Genomic DNA, 22,071 nt, shown 5'->3' with positions numbered 1-22,071 from the left:
TAAATATCATTGATAAGGCCTGAAAAGAAGTAAGATAATCGATATATATATATATATATATATATATATTTTTTTTTTTTGTGGTGGATGGTTTCTATATGATTCAAGGCTATCTAAACCGTGTGCAGCTCTGCTCAGATATTGTGGTGTCTGGGAAGATAGCTGCAGATCCCACAGACACTTCTGACTGAGTCATCTGTGTAGACTGGTAAGAAGTCAGAATTTTCACATTGGTGTGCTGAAAAGAGCTGCAGGTAGACAGCAAATGGAATATTGTCCTTTTCCCAGTTGTTAAGAGAGAAGTCACAGGCTAGAAACGAGCATGAAAGGGTGGAGAAGGTTGCCCTGGTGATAGGGCAATATTGTCTAATGTGATATTGAAATCTCGGAATAGCCTTTGGATACAAATACCGAATGGATGACTGGAAGTCTGGAGTGTTGTAGAGATTTTCCCATCATGTTTCAAAAATGGGTGTCCAAGTGGGGTGGTCTGGGAGGGGATTCAGTTTCAAAGTATACTGTAGAGATAACTGTTTCCTATGAAGTGATAATGATGGCTCATTTGCTTTAACATATTGGCTCTGGACGGGAAATGCTTGAAATGCTCCAGTGGCAACATGAATTGTCTAATGGTGGATGGGATCCAACCATCAGAGGAGTATGCTTAGTCTAGCAGATGCATAACCTGCTAGACACAATACAGGTGCAAAAGATGCATCAGTCAGTGCACCGGGAATTAGATGAGATTGCATGTAGGATAATTCAAGTCTCCTGTGCACTGCACATGTACGTGTTGTAGAAAAGCCAACTTTCTAACAAATACGAGACCCAAAATCTAGTCTCAGGTACTATTGGAATAGCATTTTGTCCAAGTTTCAGTTCAGGTTCAGGGTGAAGATTGTGTCTATGCCAAAAATGTAAGCAAACGGTCTTTTGTGGGAAGAACCAGAATCCATTACAGGAACTCCCCGACTTACGTAAGGGTTGTGTTCCGCAGAACACTACGTAAGTCGGATTTTACATGTTGGAATTTCCCCCATGTTTGTGCAGCACTCGAAATTAGCATTAGCATTAGTGGAAGCATATGATGCAAGAAAGAAAGCTTATACAGCATCAGCCAAAAAAAAAAAATAAAATAAAATAAATAAAATAAAATAAAAAAAAACCCTTCCCATTTCACCCATCCATTTACTCCAAAAGTTTGTCCACTTCTTAAATTTATTTAAGCTATCAACTTCCACAATGACAGATGGAAGATTGTTCCAACAATCAACTACCTGCTGGCTAAAGGCAAATTTTTGCACATCTATTTGACAATTGTCTTTCCTCAATTTCAGTTTATGCCCACTCAGGTTTGTAATCTGAGCAAGAGGAAGAATTCCATCAGCATTGAGCCTGCTGAATCCATTCAAGGCTTTATACACCTCAATCAGATCACCTCGCAGGTGCCTAGTCTCCAGACACTGCAATTTGCAGAAATTAAGCCTTTCTGCGTAATAGCATCCCTTTGTTCCCCTCACCAGTCTGGTTCCCCTTCTCTGTACTCATTCTAGCAACTCTACATCCTTCCTAAAACAAGGCTTCCAGACCAGTACGCAGTACTCAAGTTGTAACCTGACCATTGCCTTATGCAAAGGAATGTGTAGCAAAATTCCTGTATCATTGTGCTTGTTGAATTGATTGAATCAAAAAAGAAATGTTCAACAAACATGTAAATAGAATTATTTATTTATTCATTTTTTTTATGTCATGCGCGGAAAAAATTACAAAAAAAGAGAGGAGACAGCCATAACGTCAGTAAGTTTTAACTCTCGAGCATTGTTGCCAGAATTGATGTCTTCGGCTGATAAGTACGCCACTGCGGGGGTTGAGGGCTGTGGAGATTTAGAAGGGGTCGGCCGCTCAACCTTACGAAAGAACATATTAATGGATGACTGGATGGTGGCTTTTTTCTTTCCATCGTAGATTTATTTCTAGCAGGCAAGCATATCATTCACCCTTCTGTTAACTTTTAAGAAACGTTCGCTGTCAGGATCCATCTTCGCAAACCTCGCCATTGCCGATGCAATTTCATGAAATGCCATCCATAGCCATCTTTCTGGTGATGAAGCACCCTGGCTTTTCCTTTGGTTCATCTTGAGCTTCGTCAGCATTTTCTTCTTTCACTATCGCTACCTGCAAGTCAATAAGTTATTTGTTAGATCATTCCTTCTCTTCTTTCTCCATTAAGTCCTCCATGTCTTGGGCATCAACCTCCAACTGAAGTAGGTCTGCAACCTTTATAATCTTATCTGTAACTTCTTCATATGATTCGTCTTTTTCAAATCCTTTAAAGCCTTTTACATGCCATGGGCATATTTTCTTCCATGCGCCATTTAAACAACTTCTAGTAATTTCCGACAAGGCCTTATTAATGTTTAAGATGGAATGGTAAATATTGTAAGATTTCCAAGTCTCTTAAATTAAAATTTTTCTCATCATCTACTGTAGACAATGCCTGAGCAAATAGTATGCTTTTAAATTAGAAATAACACCCTGATCCATAGGTTTGATGAGTGAAGTCATGTTTGGCGGTAGAAATATGACTCTCGAGTTCGAATTGAAATCATCTAGATGCATAGGATGTCCAGGATCATTATCTAATAGAAGCAAAATCTTGAAAGGAATGTTGTTGTCTTTACAATATTTTTTGACCTCGGGAATGAAGCAGGATTTAAACCAATCCCCAAAGAGAGATATTGTTATCAATTCTCTCTGGTTCGATTGGAAATGCACGAGGATTTCCAGAATGGTACACAAGCAGTGGTTTTAATCTGTAATCTCCCACTGAATTAGCCCCAAGCAAGAGTGTGTCCCTATCTTTTGACGCTTTTAAACTTGGCATTGTATTTTCCTCTTTGGCAATGTATGTTCGATACGGCATTTTTTTTTTCCAATACAGAGCAGCCTCGTCAACGTTAAAAATTTGCTGTATTGAATAGCCGCCTTCATCAATAATTTTTCCAGCACATCACAAAATTCCTCTGCAGCTGCAGAATTGGCACTGGAGACTTCGGTGCATATTTTAACTTTGTGGAAACGAGCGCGATGCTTGAACCTATTAAACCACCCGCCGCTTGCCACAAACTTGGGTTGGGGTTCGCCGTACTTATTCATAATATCTTTATAAATACTTGTTGCTTTTCCTTGAATGGTCATTAGACTCAGGGGCACTTGCTTCTGAATCTGATTTTCCATCATATTATTAATAGCTGTTCCATCTTCGATATAGCACCTGAACGCTGTTTTGTGATCACTGTTGACCTTAACTGATCCTTTGACATGTTCTTTTATATGCGCACTGTCCTTTCATACTTCGTACATCTTCATTTCTAAATAAATATTGTTTTGAGTCCTAGCACTACCACCACTTGCACTTTTCCTTCATCACTGTATTGTAATAGGAATGATTAGAAGTTTCTGAAAATTTGTTTTTTTATACGATTGAAGATTTCAGTAAAGGGGAACACGTTTCACCATAACAGTGCAAAAACCCATATGATTGCAGTTATCGCAAATGCAATAAGATTGAGTTTACTACCCGTTTATAATTAGATGCAATAAGAGAAAAGCCCAATAAACCGGAAAGTGCATATTGTTTTTTGGTCATGACCTCCAGAAACTTCCTTTAAAAAAATATCACAAAGTTCAAAATTGATTCTTATAACAGGAACATATGATAACGATGAAAGGGTAGTGCAATTCCCATTATAAATATGATCATTTAGAGAAATAAATAGCTTATTGTATCTTTATTGTGCAATAAAGATTTCTTTTTAGTTATATTCTTCTTCTTGCTCAGAATAATCACCTGAGAGGGCATAAAATCAAATTGAGGAAAGACAGATGTAAGATAGATGTGCAGAAGTTTGCCTTTAGCCAGTGGGTAGTTGGTTGGTGGAACAGACCTCCATCCTTTGTTGTGGAAGTTGACAGCCTAAATAAATTTAAGGCTGAGCTGGATAGGTATTTGGAACGAACGGAGGGGTGAAATGGGAGCAGTATTTTTTTTTTTTTTTTTTTTTTGGCTGATGCTGCATAAGCTTGCTTTCTTGCATCACATGCCTCTACTAATGCTAATGCTAATATAGTGAAATTTTTTAACTTCCAAGGACTTGGAAGTTAAAAGATGGAACGAATTACGAGAAAAAAAAAAACAAAAAACGATGTGTTATTGGGTTCACATGATATTTTCACCATACCTCCACATTTATTCCTACGGGATGCAAAATACGTTTCCACGATTTTTTTAAGTTTGCACTGGCCGGCAAAAACTTACGTAAAGTCGAATTTCCGTAAATCGAGTATTACTTAAGTCAAGGAGTTCCTGTATTTACTGCCCATAAAGTCAGGTGGTCAACGGCATGTTGCAGTTGACTCTCAATTACTTCATTAGCATTAGTAAAAGCATATGATGCAAGAAAGCAAGCTTACATAGAATTTCCAAAAAAAAAATCCCTTCCCATCTCACCCACCCATTCACTCCAGTAGTTTGTCCAGTTCTTCCTTGAATTTATTTAAGCTATCAACTTCCACAACGACAGATGGAAGCTTGTTCTAGTAATCAACCACCCACCGCCTAAATGCAAATTTGCACACATCTATTCTAAACTGCCTTTCCTCAATTTAAGTTTATGCCCCCTCAGGTTCGTAATCTGAGCAAGAGGAAGAACCCCATCAGCACTGATCTTGCTCAAACCATTCAAGGCCTTATACACCTCAATCTGATCACCTCGCAGGTGCCTAGTCTCCAGATGCTGCAACTTGCAGAACATAAGCCTTTCTTGATAACAGCAACCCTTTGTTCCTGTTAATAAGAAAGGCTTAAGTAGCAGGATTTTTAAGATAAAATTGTCAAAATAGCATGCACAGTTTACAGTTGGAAGAAGTTCTGTAATGGAATTCACTTTAATGGCAAAAAAGTGTAACACTTAAAACTGATCCTTGAGGTACTCCCTCCTCTTGGCTATAGAGCTGAGAGGGAGAGTAGTTCCTACACAAACTTGGAAAGAATGAGGGGGGAAAAAAAAAAAAAGCTTTCTTTCTTGGAAAGAAAAAGCTTTTTTTTTTTTAGTTATAGCATCAGCCTCTAAGGCTGATGCTACAACGGCCTTTTTAAAATTCCAAATCTCAAAGTTGTGTCAAACGTTTTCCACGTAGGGGAACATGGACACCAGGTGTTCTTGTTTTAAAAAGGCATTTCGAATGGAAGTTTCAAGCCTGATTAAATGGTACAAAGTGGACCTATTCCTTCAGAAGCTACACTGCTCTCTGGAGAGGAGCCCATATGCCTCCAAATATCATATAAGACAGGGCATTGACCATTCTCTTCAGGATTTTGCACAGACAGCTAGTCAGAGCAAGAGGACTGGCAGACAGCTAGTCAGAGCAAGGGATCATTTCCTGGCTTAGGAAAGGCAAACAATTGCCTTATGCCAGGAATCTGGAAACTGCTCTTCTGATATAACAGAATCTTTCTGTTATACAGAAAGAGCAGTTGGTCCATGGATTTTGCTGATGAGATGTTTGGTCATATCATAATCTATGAGATTTGGTCCAGCAGCACTTGCCTTGGTAAATAAGAGTTAGAGCTGTTTCTAACTCTTCTATGGTGAAAGGCCCATTATAAGGATGGGAATTTTTAGATTTGAAGTTAATTGGCTGCTTTTCGAGTTTGTCTTTCAGGACCAGGAATTCCTGGGAGTAAGGTGTTGACGAGATGATAGAAAAGGTCTCCCCTAGAGCATGGCTATTGCAGTTTGATCTGAAATAATGCATTCATTATATTTCGGGATCGATGAAGGGTGCAATGTATATTTTGCATTCATTTTCTAGATTTTGTCCCTGATAGCGTTAGTATTGGTTGACTGGGTAATAGTGGATGTAAAGCCGGTTCATGATTCCTCTTGGCTCTGACTGATGGCAAATATGGTGTAAGTTGGTGCATGCACATTTGAAAGCTAAGAGATTGGCCATGGTAGGATATTGTCAGAATATCCCCCAAGCATTGTTTTGTGCCTTTTTTGTTGGTGTACATTCGGCATTCCACCAAAGTTTTGGAAATGGCGAGAACTGGGTAGATGTTTACAGAACTGTAATTGCAGTGGCAATCTTTTCTGTGATGTACACCACTGCATCATTGATAGACACCTGATCAACTATACTGATGTTAAATTGTGCCAGATGTTGAAAAGCATTCCAGTCAGCCCGATCAGTCTCCCACCGTTGTAACCAAAAAACTAGATGTGGCCTCCTGTTAAGTAGACTGGTAATTACAGAGAAGCAATCACTTCTGTAGAGGTTCTCCTCTACTTCCCAAGTGATTGAAGGAAAAAGAGAGAGAGAGAGAGAAAGAGAAGGGGAGCATACAGAAAGATCAATAGCCAAAAATGTGTGGGTGGGTATATGGAAAAATGTGTTAGTTCCCATGTTTAGAAGGGAGACATCGTTGTCAGTGAGCATATGCTCTATGACACATCGCCTTCAATTAATGTTGGCACTGCCCCACAAGGTGGTATGTCCATTGGAATCACCCAGGACTAAGGTAGGGGTGGGCAGCTGCACATAGTAACGTAGTGTTTTTTATCTGGCAGCATCGGGAGTCTCCCCCAACTCCACATTTTTACTCTATATAGAATACAATACTCTGCATAAGGCAAGGGTGTGTGTGTGTTTTGTGAGGTATTAGTGTGGGTTGTGTTGTTCCTCTGGCCACCTAGCCTGGGGGCGTGTGATGAGCCACTAACACCCTCAGTTTCTGTCACTGCCCCAGGGAGGTGGGCCAGAACACATTAGGAGAGAATAGCTCTGGCGGAGCAAACCCTAGGGTAGCCTAGGCATCCAAGGAGAGCAAAAAAAAAAAATTATTGGAAAGGAGATAATGGGGAGATAGGAAGAGGGTGGGATAAAAGGGGTAGAGAATGGGGGCAGTATTTGAGGTACCTGCTTGATATGAAAGGACAGTTGGTACAGGATGCTCATGCTGATCCAGAGGGTGGGAGTTGAAAGTGGGTGGTGGGGTGAGCCACCAGGTGAAAGGTGGAGGGAAGGAGACAACCATTCCATGTAGGGAATAAAAGAACATAGGGAAAGAGATCCCTAGGGTGGGGTTTTTGCAGTTCTGTCCCATACTGGCCTGGGGTTACCCTAATGGCCAGTGTCAGCATCCCATACCATAGTGGTTAGGAAAAGCTACAGCAAGGTGTCAGCTTGGATAGCCATCAGTCTGTCTGGTGAAGAGGCTAAGATAGATCATGCAATTAATAATAATAACTTTCATTCACTCAAAATTCACACAATTTTACTTTTTATGGTTTTTCTTACATTTTATATACAACACACATTTTACATATTTTTACCCTTTTACAATTTTTTTTGGTTTGTTCATTTGTCCATCATCTCTTTCACACCAGTTGGGGGGAAGTATGCAGTCAATATGGCAAATGTAATATATCAATAACCAGTCATTTAATCTAGCCTATATGCAAGGATAACTAATTAAAGTGATGGGTCAAAATAATAGTCATTCACACATTTATGTGATCTTAATATAATGAGGTAAAAGTTCCTTTAATGCCATATATTATTACTTGTGTTCTTTCATTCAGTTCATTTGATTAGTGTCAGTAAGTCATTCTCTCATGCACTTCAACATTCATCCAGTAATGCACACAGTCATTTATTCATCCCCACATTCATTTGTTCACACACTCAACTCAGTTTCCCATTTACCCCACTAGTCACTCACTTTCACCAGAATGTTCAGCCACTCACATTCACCACAGCATTCAGGTACTCACATTCATTGCATCATTCAGTCACTCACATCCATGCATCTATTCACTTCCTAGCCTTTAGACTTGCTCATTCACACAAGGATACCACAGTGACTCAGCTTACTGTTTTTCTTTAGCTGAAAGGTAGCCCTGGATACAGGCACCATTTAGCCTCCTGGTGGTCCTATAGATTATTTGGTCAATTTAGGTATGTTTATCCAAGTCGGTTTTAAGACATATGCTATGATGGGGGCAGTACCGGACTGCCCTCCCATTCAGTCACAGGTTGTTTTCCTGCCTCTGGAGTCACCCCCCCCCCCCAACAATTGGTTAGGAAGCCTACAGGAGGGGGGTGGAAGTCAAGTTTGGCGGTCTTGTCTGGTATATTTCTTCATCTCAGGTGGTCATGTCAAGTTAATTTTGCCATTCTATGGGCACCGGGAAGGGAATAGACTGGACTGATTTAGTTAAGGAGCTATGGATTTGGTACAGGGACTGGTTGCAGTGCCTGTCTTTGCAAATCTCTCCTGATTTCATATGCTTTTTTGTGCAAAATTGATGAAGGCCTTATAAAGGTTCTCCTACATTATAAATAGGTGTTCTTGGCCCTTGAAAGCTGACCAATTTCTGTAATAAGCTGGTTTCTTTGGTTTTCATGCAGTGTTCAGTCATACAAGACATGCATTCAATCCTCACTTTCACCACAGGTACAGTGGGGTTCATCAGTCTGTCCCAAGGAAGCCAATTTGGCATTGGAAGACCCATGACCAGTCAATAAATATGTGGTAAACAGTCCTGGAGCATACCACTTAGGTGGCTTATGGCTAACCATAGCCACCTGTGGTAGAAATTTTCTGGTGACAGCACCTTTGGTTTCATGCTCCCATTTGGTTTACCATATTTGATTTAATTGGATGGCAATTTGTTTTATTTCTGCCTTGATGTCATTGGCAGGGTTTAGGGTAATTCCTAGGAATTCCATTGGATTCCTTTTTTTTTTTTTTTTTTTTTTTTCAAATCTATAATATAGACCTTTCTTTGCTATTTTCAGCTGCAAACAATGAGATCATCACGGTCTTTATGGAAGATGTCAATCCCAGGTAGCAAATAAACTGAACAGACTGTTAGTAAAAACTCTATCTAAGGCAAATTGCTAGCGCTTTTATGTTGGTGGACAGAAGGAGACAGCAGTCTCCGATAGCTTCAGGTTTTATCGCTTTTATCCAGTTTATTTTAGATAATTTATTGCTTTGGTATTATTAATGTTTTATCATATTTTATCATAATTTATTGTAATATTTTAATCTTCCGATGTGTATCACAGTATTTCATTATATTTTATTTCTGTATATTTTATTTTTATAGTAAAAATTTTTATAGTAAAAAACACAATTCCTTGGCCGGTGTTTGTCTTTAATTATTGCAGTATAGAAGAGAGAAAGCAGAGTTAATATAGGCATAAATAATTTCTATTTGACATTTATGATTTTAGAATGTAAAAATTTGTATAAAGGAGGTTAGTTACAATTCAACGATTGGCAATACCATAACTTGGGTAGTTCATATGCATTGGAAAGAGTTGATTAGATAACAAAGGTAATAAAACACCATTCAATAACATTTAAAATGAAAGAGGAATAAACTTCCAGCAAGTTTTACCGATTTTATTTTTTCCAGGCATATACCAGTTTTTGTGCTTAAAAATACTGTCTTAGTACAAACCTTTTTAATATAGCTATAAAAGATATACTATAGAATTAGAACAGAAAAAAAAAAAATATATATATTTTTTACAATATTTTCTCAATAATTTTTATGTTAATATTAACTGTAATCAAATCATACACATACTCTTGCCAATTACACATCTGCTGGCATTTCCTTTGTATTTGTAATAGGGTTGGCTGTGTAGTAATGGCTGATACTCCAGGCACCCCTTCCATAAACGTTGGATTCTTAAAATAATTAAACAACAAAAAAATAAATAAATAAATGCGCGCGCGCGCACGCACGCGCACACACACACACACACTGATCTATAGATTATTAATCATGATATTGATCATTAAAATTATCTTCAAAATAAATAACAATTTTAAAGATATATATAAATATAATAATTTTGACTGACATCCAAAATAAACTGATGGAAGTCAATCAGCAAGCAAATAAGATAGTAAATTTATATAAGAATGTTTCTATTAAAAATTTCTAATTTTAATAATTGTGGCCCATAGTGAATTATTTTTTTAATATGTCAGTATAGCTCATTCATAATAACTGCAATCAACACACCAACCGTCTAAAAGTGAAATTTTGTTAAAAAGAATAATATAAGACCAGATCAAATTTTGTAAAAATTAAAGATAAAAATATACAAATAAAATACACTGACTGTATAATTAAAATCGATAAAATGACAGATAAAAATAAAATATGAAATTACACTATACAGTATTAAAAGCAATTAAAAAAAACCCAGTAGCTTTCACCTTTCCGGGGACTCGCATCTGGTGAGTATGGGCTTGGCACACCCAGGGTCCTGAGCTGGATATCATCTTTCTTCTCTTTCTTGAAGATTCCTTTTCACTTCTGACTCTCTCTCTCTCTCTCAGGGTAACTCGGAATTTTTTTGGCTGGTGCAGATAAGCATCAGGCTTCCTTGCACCACATGGTTAATAATAATAATAAGACAACTGCTATGGTACATCCTTAAATAACTACAGAATCACGGCACGCAGCATGTGTTATCATAGGAGCATGGGCATTATCCTCCACATGAGCATGGAAACTGGAAATGGCTCGAGAGTGTTCCAGGTGGAACCAGTCATCCTGTACAAGAATTACGGTTTCAAAGATGAAATGATAATGGACTCGCCTGTCTCTATAGATGGTATTATGTTCTGAAGAACAAACATAAGCTCTCGAACCATCTGTGGTTCTAATATCTGTGCGAACCAATATCTGCAGTTCCAATTTTTGGCATCGCCTGGAGAAATTTGGTGGTTCTCCTAGAAATGTTCAACCACAGCAGATTTTTCACAATCTGCAGTTTTTATTATGTTGATGAGACAAAACGCAAGTTCTAAAAGATCATAAGGGGGAGCATACGATCTTTGAACCTGCATTTTGTCTCACGAGCATAGCACTCCCCCACAGTCCAGCCATTTCATCTCATTTGTAACCCCCACTTGTACCGTCAACAGGTACAGGACATTTTGCTTTTGACGTGACTGTGTGCAAGGTTCACCCTGGCAGCCGCACACAGTGTGTCTGACAGATATGCACTATTCGGGAGATCCGCTCTGTTAAACCCAGATAGCAGTGAATGTATGCGGTGGCAATGGGTGAGAACACATCTCTTCGTCTGTGTTCCACTTGCTGAATATATTTATTCAAGCTTTGCACTTTTGGAGATCTGCTGTGACATGTTTAATATCATCTTTTCTACCTTCGGAGGAATTACAGTGGGATCCAGCCCTATCCAACAAGGCCCTAATAATACTGTTCTTACGAATGTTGGCTTGTGACGTGTTATAATGTGTATATTGTCCTCAGGACATAGGTCTTCTATATACAGGTAACCCCGTATAACACAGTTTTTCACTCTAACACGATTGATATATTGCGGCAATCCTCGCACAACACAGTACTTGAATAACACGGTTTCGCTTTAGAGGAGTGTGGCAAACCTCACATAACACTATTTTTTTAGCTTTTGTGCAGGGAAAACACTGCTATTACGCTGATGTAATTTTTCAACATTTCCATTCTTTTTTGTTAATCCCTACTGTTGACTCGCTAGTCATTCTGAAAAGAAAAGAAAAAAAAAAAAGGTAAACCACTGTGTTAGGTTTTCTGCTGTTGAACTTGTGCGATAAAAATTTTTGACTTCGAAGTGAGGAGTTCGTGACTTTTAAGGTTTTTGTAAGGTTATTTCGGTTTTTATTTGATGGTATATAAATTTTCCTGGATATGTAGTATTGTGGATATGAATTGGGTACGAAGTTATCCACGTGTTGGACAAAATATTGCAGCTCCAGCGAAGGCTAACTTTTTATTTATATTTAGCTGTTTTATTGACTTAATTGTTATACTAAATTATTTTTCATAAGTAGCTTTATAGTCCTAACTTCTTGGTTTATTTTGAATTTAGTTAGCGATTTTGAAAGTTAATATAGTTAGTGTCCATAGATTTTACCGTTTGTAACTTGCTGCCATTGTTATATGATACGGAATAGCGTAACTTATATCCCGAAATTCATAGTGTAAGGTTTAACATAAAACTAGATAGTAAAATATGTAGCACTGTATCAGAAATCTGTAAGGTTAGTATAGTATTATTAATTAATCAATAAAATTTTTTAAACTTATTAAATTTCATTGCTAATTAAATCATACTTAAATGGAATCATGACCCACACCAGAGCAGCAAGGCAATGAGCACAAAGTAGCAGTAGTACTGTAGCTCGGGGAAGAACTGAAGGGACGATTCTCCAATGCATCACAGTCTAAAAAAATGTGAAAAATGTGAAATGATTGCAGACCTTTCTAGAACAGGACATGATCTAGCCAAGAAAGATGTTCTTGTGTGTACCAGGTGCAGACACTGAAGAAATTAGGCACCAACTCAGTGTTCTGATGGGGGGTCTATGAGGATTTGAGGTGTAAGGTAGATGCCCTCGAAATTAATGAGGGGCCCGTCAAGCTCTCAGCTGCCCAACTCAATGCCACAGCTCGCTCCTGTGCATCAGGCAACACAGGAGCAATCTCCAAGGCAAAATGCACTGGTCCCACAGGAGCTAGTTACTGCTGGTGACTATTGTCAGGGAGACGAGGAATATATTATGCAAAAAGGATATATGGAACAGGACCTGGTATGTCTGCCAGGGACAAAAATTGATGACATTGTAGAGTGGATATCATCTTTTAAGGGCACAAAAGGCAATATTGTTGTACATTTTGGCACTAATTACATTAAGAGTAAGAGATCTGCAGATTTACTTAACAAGTATGGGTGAATGTTGAAAAAAAATCATGAGTTATGGTTAGATTTGAAAGTGTCTGCAATTCTGCCCAGACACAACAGGAGGGAGTATACAATGAGAGCCTTATCAATCAATTCGGCCCTGGAGAGATTGTGCAAGACTCACAGGGCAGAATTTTTTTAGTGTGGTCTGTGCTTGCTAACAGGAGCGACTGCTTCTGCAGGGATGGGATGCACTTAAATAGAAATGGTACAAGACTAATTGCTGATGCTATTAAGGCAGTGTTAGATGGGTCGGAAAACTACTACCTTGGAGGGATTCACATGCTAAAAGTTTAACAGTAGCCGCAGGCAGAGGCAAAAGTGATTCTTGCACTGCTTCTATTAGAATGAGCAGCAACCTGGAAAGTAAGGCAATGGAGATTTCCAGAACTGCTGGGAGTCATAGTGGAACAAATAAATACATGGGCTGAGTTAGGGTAACTAAGAGTAGAAACAGGTGCATGTATACTTGCATGTACACCAATGCTAGGGGTATAGTTAACAAATTTGATCAATTTGAAGTGCTGATCAAGATGTCGAAGGCAGATATTGTTGGGATCTCAGAGACATGGTGTCACACAGATATAAACAGTGCAGAATTGGAATTTTTGGAGTACAATGTGTATAGAAAGGAGAGACAGGGTAGGAAGGGAGGAGGGGTTATGCTATTAGTTAAGAGATGCATAAAATCTAAGGAAGTCCATCCACAGTTGACAAGGGTGGACATTGTAATGCTGAGTCAGTTTGGTGTGACATAAACACTGCAAAGGGAAAATGACAGTAGGAGTGTGATATAGGCCTAATGCCTCTGATGAGTTATTGGGTGGTTTAGATAAATGTTATTTGTCCCAGCGTCAGATGTAGGGGGAATTAACACCAGATGTTGGGGGGGGTTATGACACTTATGTGATGCTAAATGAAGATAGGGAGTTCAGGTGCTCCTAATATTTTTCACTATCAGTGCACTTAAGCTCTGAACATTCCTCTAGCTTAATACATCCATCTAGTGGCAAAATAGGACAATAATCTCGTATATCTTGAATATTCTAAAAGGGGAGAAATCACCCCACCAATAAAATATCGCGATTTAGATTTGCGTTTTACATTAGACTTCAGTTATGCAAATTAGCTTAAAATCTCTAACGCTGCAAAAACGTTTCTTGATTCCACAACTGGTTTTTCTCTGGTGTAAATGAAGAGTTAGCAGAGAGAGACAATTATTTCAAACAAAACATTTAATATAGCAAATTAATAAACAAACATACATCACACCTTCCATCCAAGAAGATTATAAAAAGATTAATGACATGAACATTTATAACGTATGCTACATTTACGAGAATAAGTCAACATAATAATTACTTATAGTGGTCACTCATTTGAGTCCATATTATAGGAATTTACATTGAAAACGCTTTATTGGAAATATCAATTCATTAGCCATATCTATTAAGTTATCAGAATACTAAGAAACACAAGATATACTAGGCATAACATTAAGAAGAAATATATATTCTAAGGAAGAAATCATCATTCATTATGGGTAAGAATTAACATGAATGTTTTCTATTCAGTTATCATTTCCACCCAATCCTTTCACTGTTATGAAAAGGGATTCACCTACCCCATTCTCCTCTCACTCCCTTGCTGTCCTCTCATGGGCACATCCGGAGGAACTGGGCGGCGGCCTTCTCCTTGGTGACGACACAGACACCATATCACAAAGCAATACTATCACGACATTTTTCACACACTATGGTCAAAAACTGCTTTGACGACACCTCCCAACACTCTCCTTTCCACTCTCAGCTCTACTGAACTTTTTACTTTTTCTTTCTGTCCCGAACTCTCTGGATTTCCCAGGATCAGTTTTTATAGGAAAAATATCCTGCAGAGTTTACATAAACCTAACATCTGATTGGACTCACCAGTACTCATTCATCTCGTGCACGTGATGGAAAAGAAATGATCATAATGTCTCCCCATCTCTCTCTCAATCTGTGTCCGGCCCTGTCTGGTGACTACCTGAAGTACCAATCGCATTTCCATATTTGGTACAGCTGTTGATACCCATAGCGTGAATATCACTAAAGGCATGTGATTTGTGTCCTAGTTAGTAGCATAAGGCTTCTCTGTTTATAATATAGGTTGTTTTAAGAAACAGCTCAGTACAACTTTGTGAGAAGTTGTGACAACTTTCCACACCAACTAAGAAATACTGCTCAAGATTTAGACCTAAATGATGTCAGATAAAGTAATGAGGTTCTTGGCAGAGAAGAAAAATGCGTGGGATGTATATAAATTATCAGGTGAGAGTTTTATGTACTTCTATGCTTCATTATAATGGAGTTCATAATTGGATATTACAAGTAAAAGATTCTGTATAAATCCTTAGTAAGTAGGGGAGTACTAAAAGAAGGTTAATTTTGTAATAAGAAATATGTAAAACAGGAGGGTGGGAGTTTTAGAAACAATAAACAGGAATAAATTAAAACTCCTTTATGACAGAGTACAAGAAACAATTTGTACAGAGAAATAGAGTGGGCTAGTAAATCAGAATGTCTTGTAATTGGGGAATTTTCACTTTCCAGATATTGACTGCAACTTATGGGTTGGTCACTCGCATGCTAGCAAGACTTTTGTGGATTTATTGGGGGATTGTTTTCTAAAGAAACATGTTCGAGGGGCAACCAGAGGAAGAAATATCCTAGATCTGATTATCAGCAGTGATTATTCATGCTTTAAAAATTGGGATCCCACTCACCACTAGGTGAGTGTGATCACAGTGTACTGATATTGGATTTACGTTAACTACCATCAAGGCTAAAGGGAATGGTTTTTGTTTTGGTAATGGTGACTACAGTGGTCTCAGACAGTTTTTAAATTTTATACAGTAGGATTAACTAATGATGTTAAAAACAGTGAAATCTAAATGGGAAGCTTTCAAGAAATTAATCTTGGAAGCTACTAGGCTTTCCACACCAACTAAGAAATACTGCTCAAGATTTAGACCTAAATGATGTCAGATAAAGTAATGAGGTTCTTGGCAGAGAAGAAAAATGCGTGGGATGTATATAAATTATCAGGTGAGACAGAAGCCTATGGCAGATATAAGGTAGTCTGTAATGAAGTCACAGAGGAGGTTAGGCAGGCGAAGGCTGATTACGGGAAATCCTTGGCAAAGGATGCAAAGAAAAACAAACAAAGACTGCTTCACTTATATAAATTCTAGAAGGAAGAGGATCAATCAGATTGGTCCATTTGATGTTGGTGGTTCGACTGTTAATGATCCTGCTCAGAGAGCTGACAAACTGAATGAGTATTTTGCAGCTACGTTCACACATGAGAAATTCTGTAAAGGAGAGGACAGAAGTTTACTAAACTCTAAGAGACAGCTAAATGACTTGGTAATAATGGAAAGCAAAGTGGAGGAGAAATTGAAGTTAAACATAAAAAAGGCACTCCGGGCAGATGGAATCCATACAGTCATAATGAAGGAGGCGGCGAGGGAAGTAAGCAAACCCTTAGCCATAATTATGAAAGCATCCTTAGATTCAGGGGAGGTCCTCGTGGAGATGGGCAAATGTATCCCCAATTCACAAAGTGGGTTCAAAGAGTACCACAAATAATTATAGATCTGTTAGTTTAACTTCTGTTCCAAGGAAAATAATGGAGTCACTGGTTAAAGAAGTGATGCAGGATCACCTAGACAAGACTTTAGTAATAGTTCGAACACAGTATGGGTTTGTAAAGGGGAAGTCTTGTCTGACCAATCTGATTGGATACTATGATGTGGTCACAAAAGAACTGGATGAAAAAAATAATTTCGATATCATATACTTGGATTTGAGGAAAGCTTTTGATACTGTTGTATGTGGAAGACTGTTGTACAAATTGAAGAAGAATGGCATTAAGGGCAAGATGCTGCAATGGATAATGGGATGTTGAGTGGGATATGGCAGAGTACGTTAGTAAGCGGACTCCTCCAGGGTTCAGTGCTTGGTCCATTATTGTTTTGTGTATCAATGATATATTGATGAAGGTATATCAGTCTTAATGTCCAAGTTTGCAGATGATACAAAGGTTGGCAGAGTTGTTAACAACAGTAAAGACAGTATGCTACTGCAACAGGATCTGGAAAAGTTAGGCAGCAGATGGGCTGAGAAGTGGCAATTGAAGTTTAACACTGACAAATGCAAAGAACTGCTTATGGGTAGCAGTAACCCAAGAGAAACGTAACAACTGTTTGGCACTACACTCAGGGAGGTGGAGAATGAAGACCTGGGGGGGGGGGGTAATTGTGCAGTCTGATATGAAGTTATCTGAGCAGACGGGCTGCCACAGCATGTCACGGAGTCTTGTCAATGATATATAGGAATTTTGATACAAGAGACAAGGAGGTGATTATCCCTTTGTATAAGGCAACGGTCAGGCCACACCTTGAGTACTGCATACAGGTCTGGAGTCCTCGCTTTTAGGAAGGAATTAGAGTTCCTAGAACAACTACAGAGACGGGCAACAAGATTGGCAAGAAGAACAAAAGGGTACTCCTACCAAGAGAGGCTTAAGTTCTGCAAGTTGCAGCATCTGGAGACTAGGTGCCTGTGAGGTGATCTGATTTAGGTGCATAAGTTTGAGCAGGCTCAATACTGATGGGATACTACCTCTTGCTCAGTTTACGAATCTGAGAAGGCATAGATTCAAATTGAGGAAAGACAGTTGTAGAATAGATATGAGGAAGTTTCCCTTTAGCCAGTGGGTAGCTGATTGCTGGAAAAGACTTCCATCTGTTGTTGTGGAAGTTGATAGCTTAAATTGAAGGCTGAACTAGAAAAACATTTGGAGTAAGGCTCACAATACCAGTCAATATCTTAATACTGGTATGTCGGTATTTTTAATTTATGAAACCAGGATACCGGTTTCATAAATTTGAAAAAAAAAAAACATTTTTCAGATTAAATTTTAATGACAATTAGGGGCAGTAAAGTTAGGAAAAAACAATTACTCAAATTCATGTTTTAAATCAAACTATTACAATAATAAATATTCTAGCAAAAATTATTAAACATACACTTATTCTAAAAACAAAAAAATAAGCACCCACACTACCTGTCCGAATAAAGTGAGCCCTTAAGAAACTCAATAGCATTATCGTTTAAACTGGATCTAACTTTGGTACATATTTAATTGGCAGCAGAAAACGTCTTTTTGGATTTTGTGCTGGTTTTCTCATCTTCAAAAAATCTTATTTCCTTTTTATCACAAATAAAACTTTTAGGGCACTATATCCATGTTAACGAAATAAAGGGACTAACAGTTAAGCTTGGTGAGCAAACCAAATCTAAGGCATGGGGGGGGTATTTATTTATTTATTAATTTTTATTTCCCCGTACCTTAGTATCACCATCAGTGGCTGTTATGATTTTCGTATAGCAGCTCCCCTCAAGCACTAAGCTTCACAAGCTACCTGACTGCATCGAAAATTGAGAATTTACAGGAGCTGAAGGATATCCCCTCCCCAACACACGAGTATATTATTATATATATTATTATATATATTGTGTGCGTGTGTGTGTGTGTGTGTGTGTGTGTGTGTGAGCTGCCACTTTCTCAACAGCAATGACACAAATATAAAACAAGTCATTTATCATACAAATCGACTTACAATACATAACTGGTGTTCATTTACATCTAATCCACTCATTTTTCTCATTTGATCTGTTAATACATGCTTTCATTTCCATAAAATTTCTCTCAGTTAACAATCTCAACTCTCTATACAGCTTCAAACACTAAACTAATTCAATCTTAACCACTTCCTCATATTTCTTTTAATCACCAATATCAATTCTCTTCACAACAGCAATCCATAAGTCGCCAACTTAATGCTAACAATTCTATGTAATCTCTCTTAATTTAGCAATATCAATTTTCTTTACAACTTCAATCAATAAACCAACTCAATACTAAGCATTTCCTTATTTCTCGAGTTTCAACTTCAACTTAAACATTACTCTAAAATAATCTCTCACTTTATCTTAGTACCATTTCCAAAACAACACAGTTCAGAGGACTTATCTTCCTTCTCTTTCACGGTGGGATTCATTTGTGCGGATTCCTTCCAAGGAGTGTGGTGATGTCTGTCTGTCTGTCTCTCTCTCTCTTCTTAGTTGAACTCTGCATCTCTGCTGTATAGCTCTTCCAGTACGGTCTTATTTCGGGATTTCGAGAACAGTTCTCTGTTAATACTGAAGGAAATTACTACAGCACTAGTAGAAGCCAGGGCACTATCTGACTGGCTTGTTATTCAACTTCTGGATTAACTTCTAGTACAGGAACATGCCTGCTGGAACTGTTTACTATATAGCTGGACACTACTAGAACTACCACTGGAAGTCTGCAACCCCTCCGAACAATAATCAGAAACCCCTCTTTGGGTGCGAGCACCTTATTTATTTCCTTTTCATTTATTTATTTATTGAATTGATTGCAAGTTACAATCGCCCCCCGTACTGCTTTTTTATACGCAAGCTTATGTGCAAACCCCAGAGTGGTTTGCACTCATTTACTTATCTCCCCCATATAATTTAAATCTGACCCAATCAGGGTGTTATTCTTTAAACTCACTCTTCTTCCTTTGGTGAGAAAAACAGAATATTTTTCCCACACAACAAAACACTTTCATCTTTTACCTCTAGTTCACCTGTTCACAATACCTTTGAACTACTATATACCGACACCCTTCGCCAAAATACACTAAGTGTCACATCCTCAAGTAGTGATATAATAGAGGGATTAAACTATTTTTCAGAAGCACCTGCCATACCATTGTTCACCATATTCCTTAATTGCCCTCTCAAACCTACTCCCACTAATGGAAATATTTCCATAATGATGTTTTTGTTATTCCTTAAGTGCTTTACTTGCAAACGCACTGCACTTACTAAGAGAAATATATTTGTAAGATTTTAAGTCTTACAGTTTCATGACATTTTCAGGTTTCCGTTGCATTTGTACTGTGTATAACAATCCCTCATTTGCAAATTCAGCAGTATTAATTAATGATTTATTGTTGTTGATTTTATAAACTTTATGTGAATAAATCATGGATAATTATTTTTTAAATTAGTACAAAACTAATATATAATCATATTAGTTTTATACTAATATTATATTATAAATATATAATATGTAATGGCAGTGTGCTACTGCAACAGGATCAAGTAAATCTGGGCAGCTGGGCTGAGAAGTGTCAACTGAAGTTTAACATTGAAAAATGCGAAGTACTGCATATGGGTAGAAGGAACCCCAGAGAAACGTACGAACTGTGTGGTACTACACTTAAGGTAGTAAAAAATGAAAAAGAAGTCAGATATGAAGTTTTCTGAGCAATACAGACAGGCTGCCAGTGCAGGTCATGGGGTGTTGTCAATGATATACAGGAATTTTGCTAGCAGGGAAAAGGAGGTGATTGTCTCACTGTATAGGGCAATGGTCAGGCCATGCCTTGAGTACTGCATGCAGGTCTGGAGGCCTCATTTTAGGAAGGATGTAGATTTGCTTGAGTGTGTACAGAGAAGGGCAACAAGACTGGTGAGTGGAATGAAGGGATCCTCTTACCAGGAGAGGCTGAAGTTCTGCAAATTGCAGCAGCTGGAGACTGGCACCTGCGAGGTGATCTGATTGAGGTGTACAAGGCCTTGAATGGGTTGAGTACGCTGAATTCTCATGGGATTCTTCCACTTGTTCAGAATACGAACCTAAGGGGGCATAAACTGAAATTGAGGAAGGACAGATGTAGAATAGATGTGTGGAAATTTGCTTTTAGCCAGCGGGTGGTTAATTGCTAGAACAACTTCCATCTGTTGTTGTGGTAGTTGATAGGTTAAATTAAGGAGGAACTGGACAAACATTTAGAGGGGATTGTTTTGTTAAAAAAAATATTTTTTTTGGCTGATGCTGCATAAGCTCATACACTTGCTTTCTTGCATCAAATGCCACCACCACTACTACTACTACTACTACTACTGCTTTGCATAATGCAAAAAGCAACACCGAGTAGATTCAACAGTTAGCAAAAGACCGTTAAAGGGGCAGTTTCATAAATGATACAATAAAAAATTAACTACTCTAAAAGATGAAACTCCAGAATATCACAGATTACTATAATTACTTACATGAACTAAATCTGAACACACTTGAAACACCCATGAATTATCATGGGTGCAAGATTCATATATAAAGTTTTAAATAACGCCGTTTTAAATAATGTTGTTGTTGTTGTTGTTATTTGGTTTTTAGGAGCATTAGCAACTAAGGCCATATTGCTCCGGGGCTATGCAGTGGTCATTCACTGACCTTTCCGCATCTTCCGTATTTGGTGGTCACGGGATCGAACTCCTTTAAATAATGAACTGCTTCCTCACATTTCATGTAAAGTCCCCCAATTTCAAAAAAATTTCACCTGACTTTTGAAATTGACTATGGACTTATTTGCAGATATTTGAATTTATTGAATAGTAATAATCTGGATCCCTTTTCACCATTTAATGATTTTTAAAATCAGTGAAATCACTGTTCAAAGTACACAATTCTTAGAAATTAGTGTTTTTATGACTATATTAAAATTATTTGATACTGCTGTGATGTTTGTATAATGTATTTATTTAATTAAAATACTTTGTATGTATAATTTATAATCACAAGCATTATATGGGATTTTAGCCTATTTTGCAAGAAACAAAAGAAAAACTTAAAAAATTAGGATGTAATTAAGATATTATAATTTTTAAGAAGTTTCCAATATATTTCTGAATGAGTATCAGCAGCTTAATTAATTTCTGAAGGCATGTTGAGTTGCAGATTTGATTAAAATGCACTGGGTTGTTATTATTATTATATAGCAATACCCCCCCCACTTAACAGATTTATTTTTATAACTTATAAATTTCATTTACAATGGGCATGGCCCTGTAATAAGGACACTACTACAGCTTGAATACATGAATATACTTAAAAATTGTATCCCATTTCATACAAGTAACAGTTTTGTGTCAAGAATGGAGCATATCACACCTTTTTAAGTTGCTACAGCAACAACAACAAAAATTTCTTATCCATGCATTCTCACACCAGCAATGCTTCATCTAACAAAAACATTTCTGTATGTGAGAGTACATAGCTAAGACTAAATACAGTAGACTATCGATTTTCCAGGATAGATAGTAA

At 37.7% G+C, this 22,071-nt stretch overlaps 1 protein-coding gene across 5 annotated transcripts in view; it reads right to left on the bottom strand.

Annotated features, from left to right (window-relative positions):
• mRNA-cap (RNA guanylyltransferase and 5'-phosphatase mRNA capping enzyme) overlaps positions 1 to 22,071 on the bottom strand; it is a 548,400-nt gene that overhangs the window by 248,132 nt on the left and 278,197 nt on the right. For all 5 annotated transcript variants that reach the window (XM_090376079.1, XM_090376080.1, XM_090376082.1 and 2 more), the window contains one exon: positions 9,666 to 9,769. In XM_090376079.1, the coding sequence (XP_090232205.1) occupies positions 9,666 to 9,769 (104 nt within the window). The remainder of the gene's footprint in view (positions 1 to 9,665; positions 9,770 to 22,071) is intronic.

This window comes from Mastigoproctus giganteus, chromosome 6 (genome assembly GCF_048544385.1).
Source record: "Mastigoproctus giganteus isolate SK-2022 chromosome 6, ASM4854438v1, whole genome shotgun sequence".
NCBI lineage: Eukaryota > Metazoa > Arthropoda > Arachnida > Uropygi > Thelyphonidae > Mastigoproctus > Mastigoproctus giganteus.
Note: the sequence above shows the minus strand (reverse complement) of the source record. Positions and strands in the feature narration are given on the sequence as shown.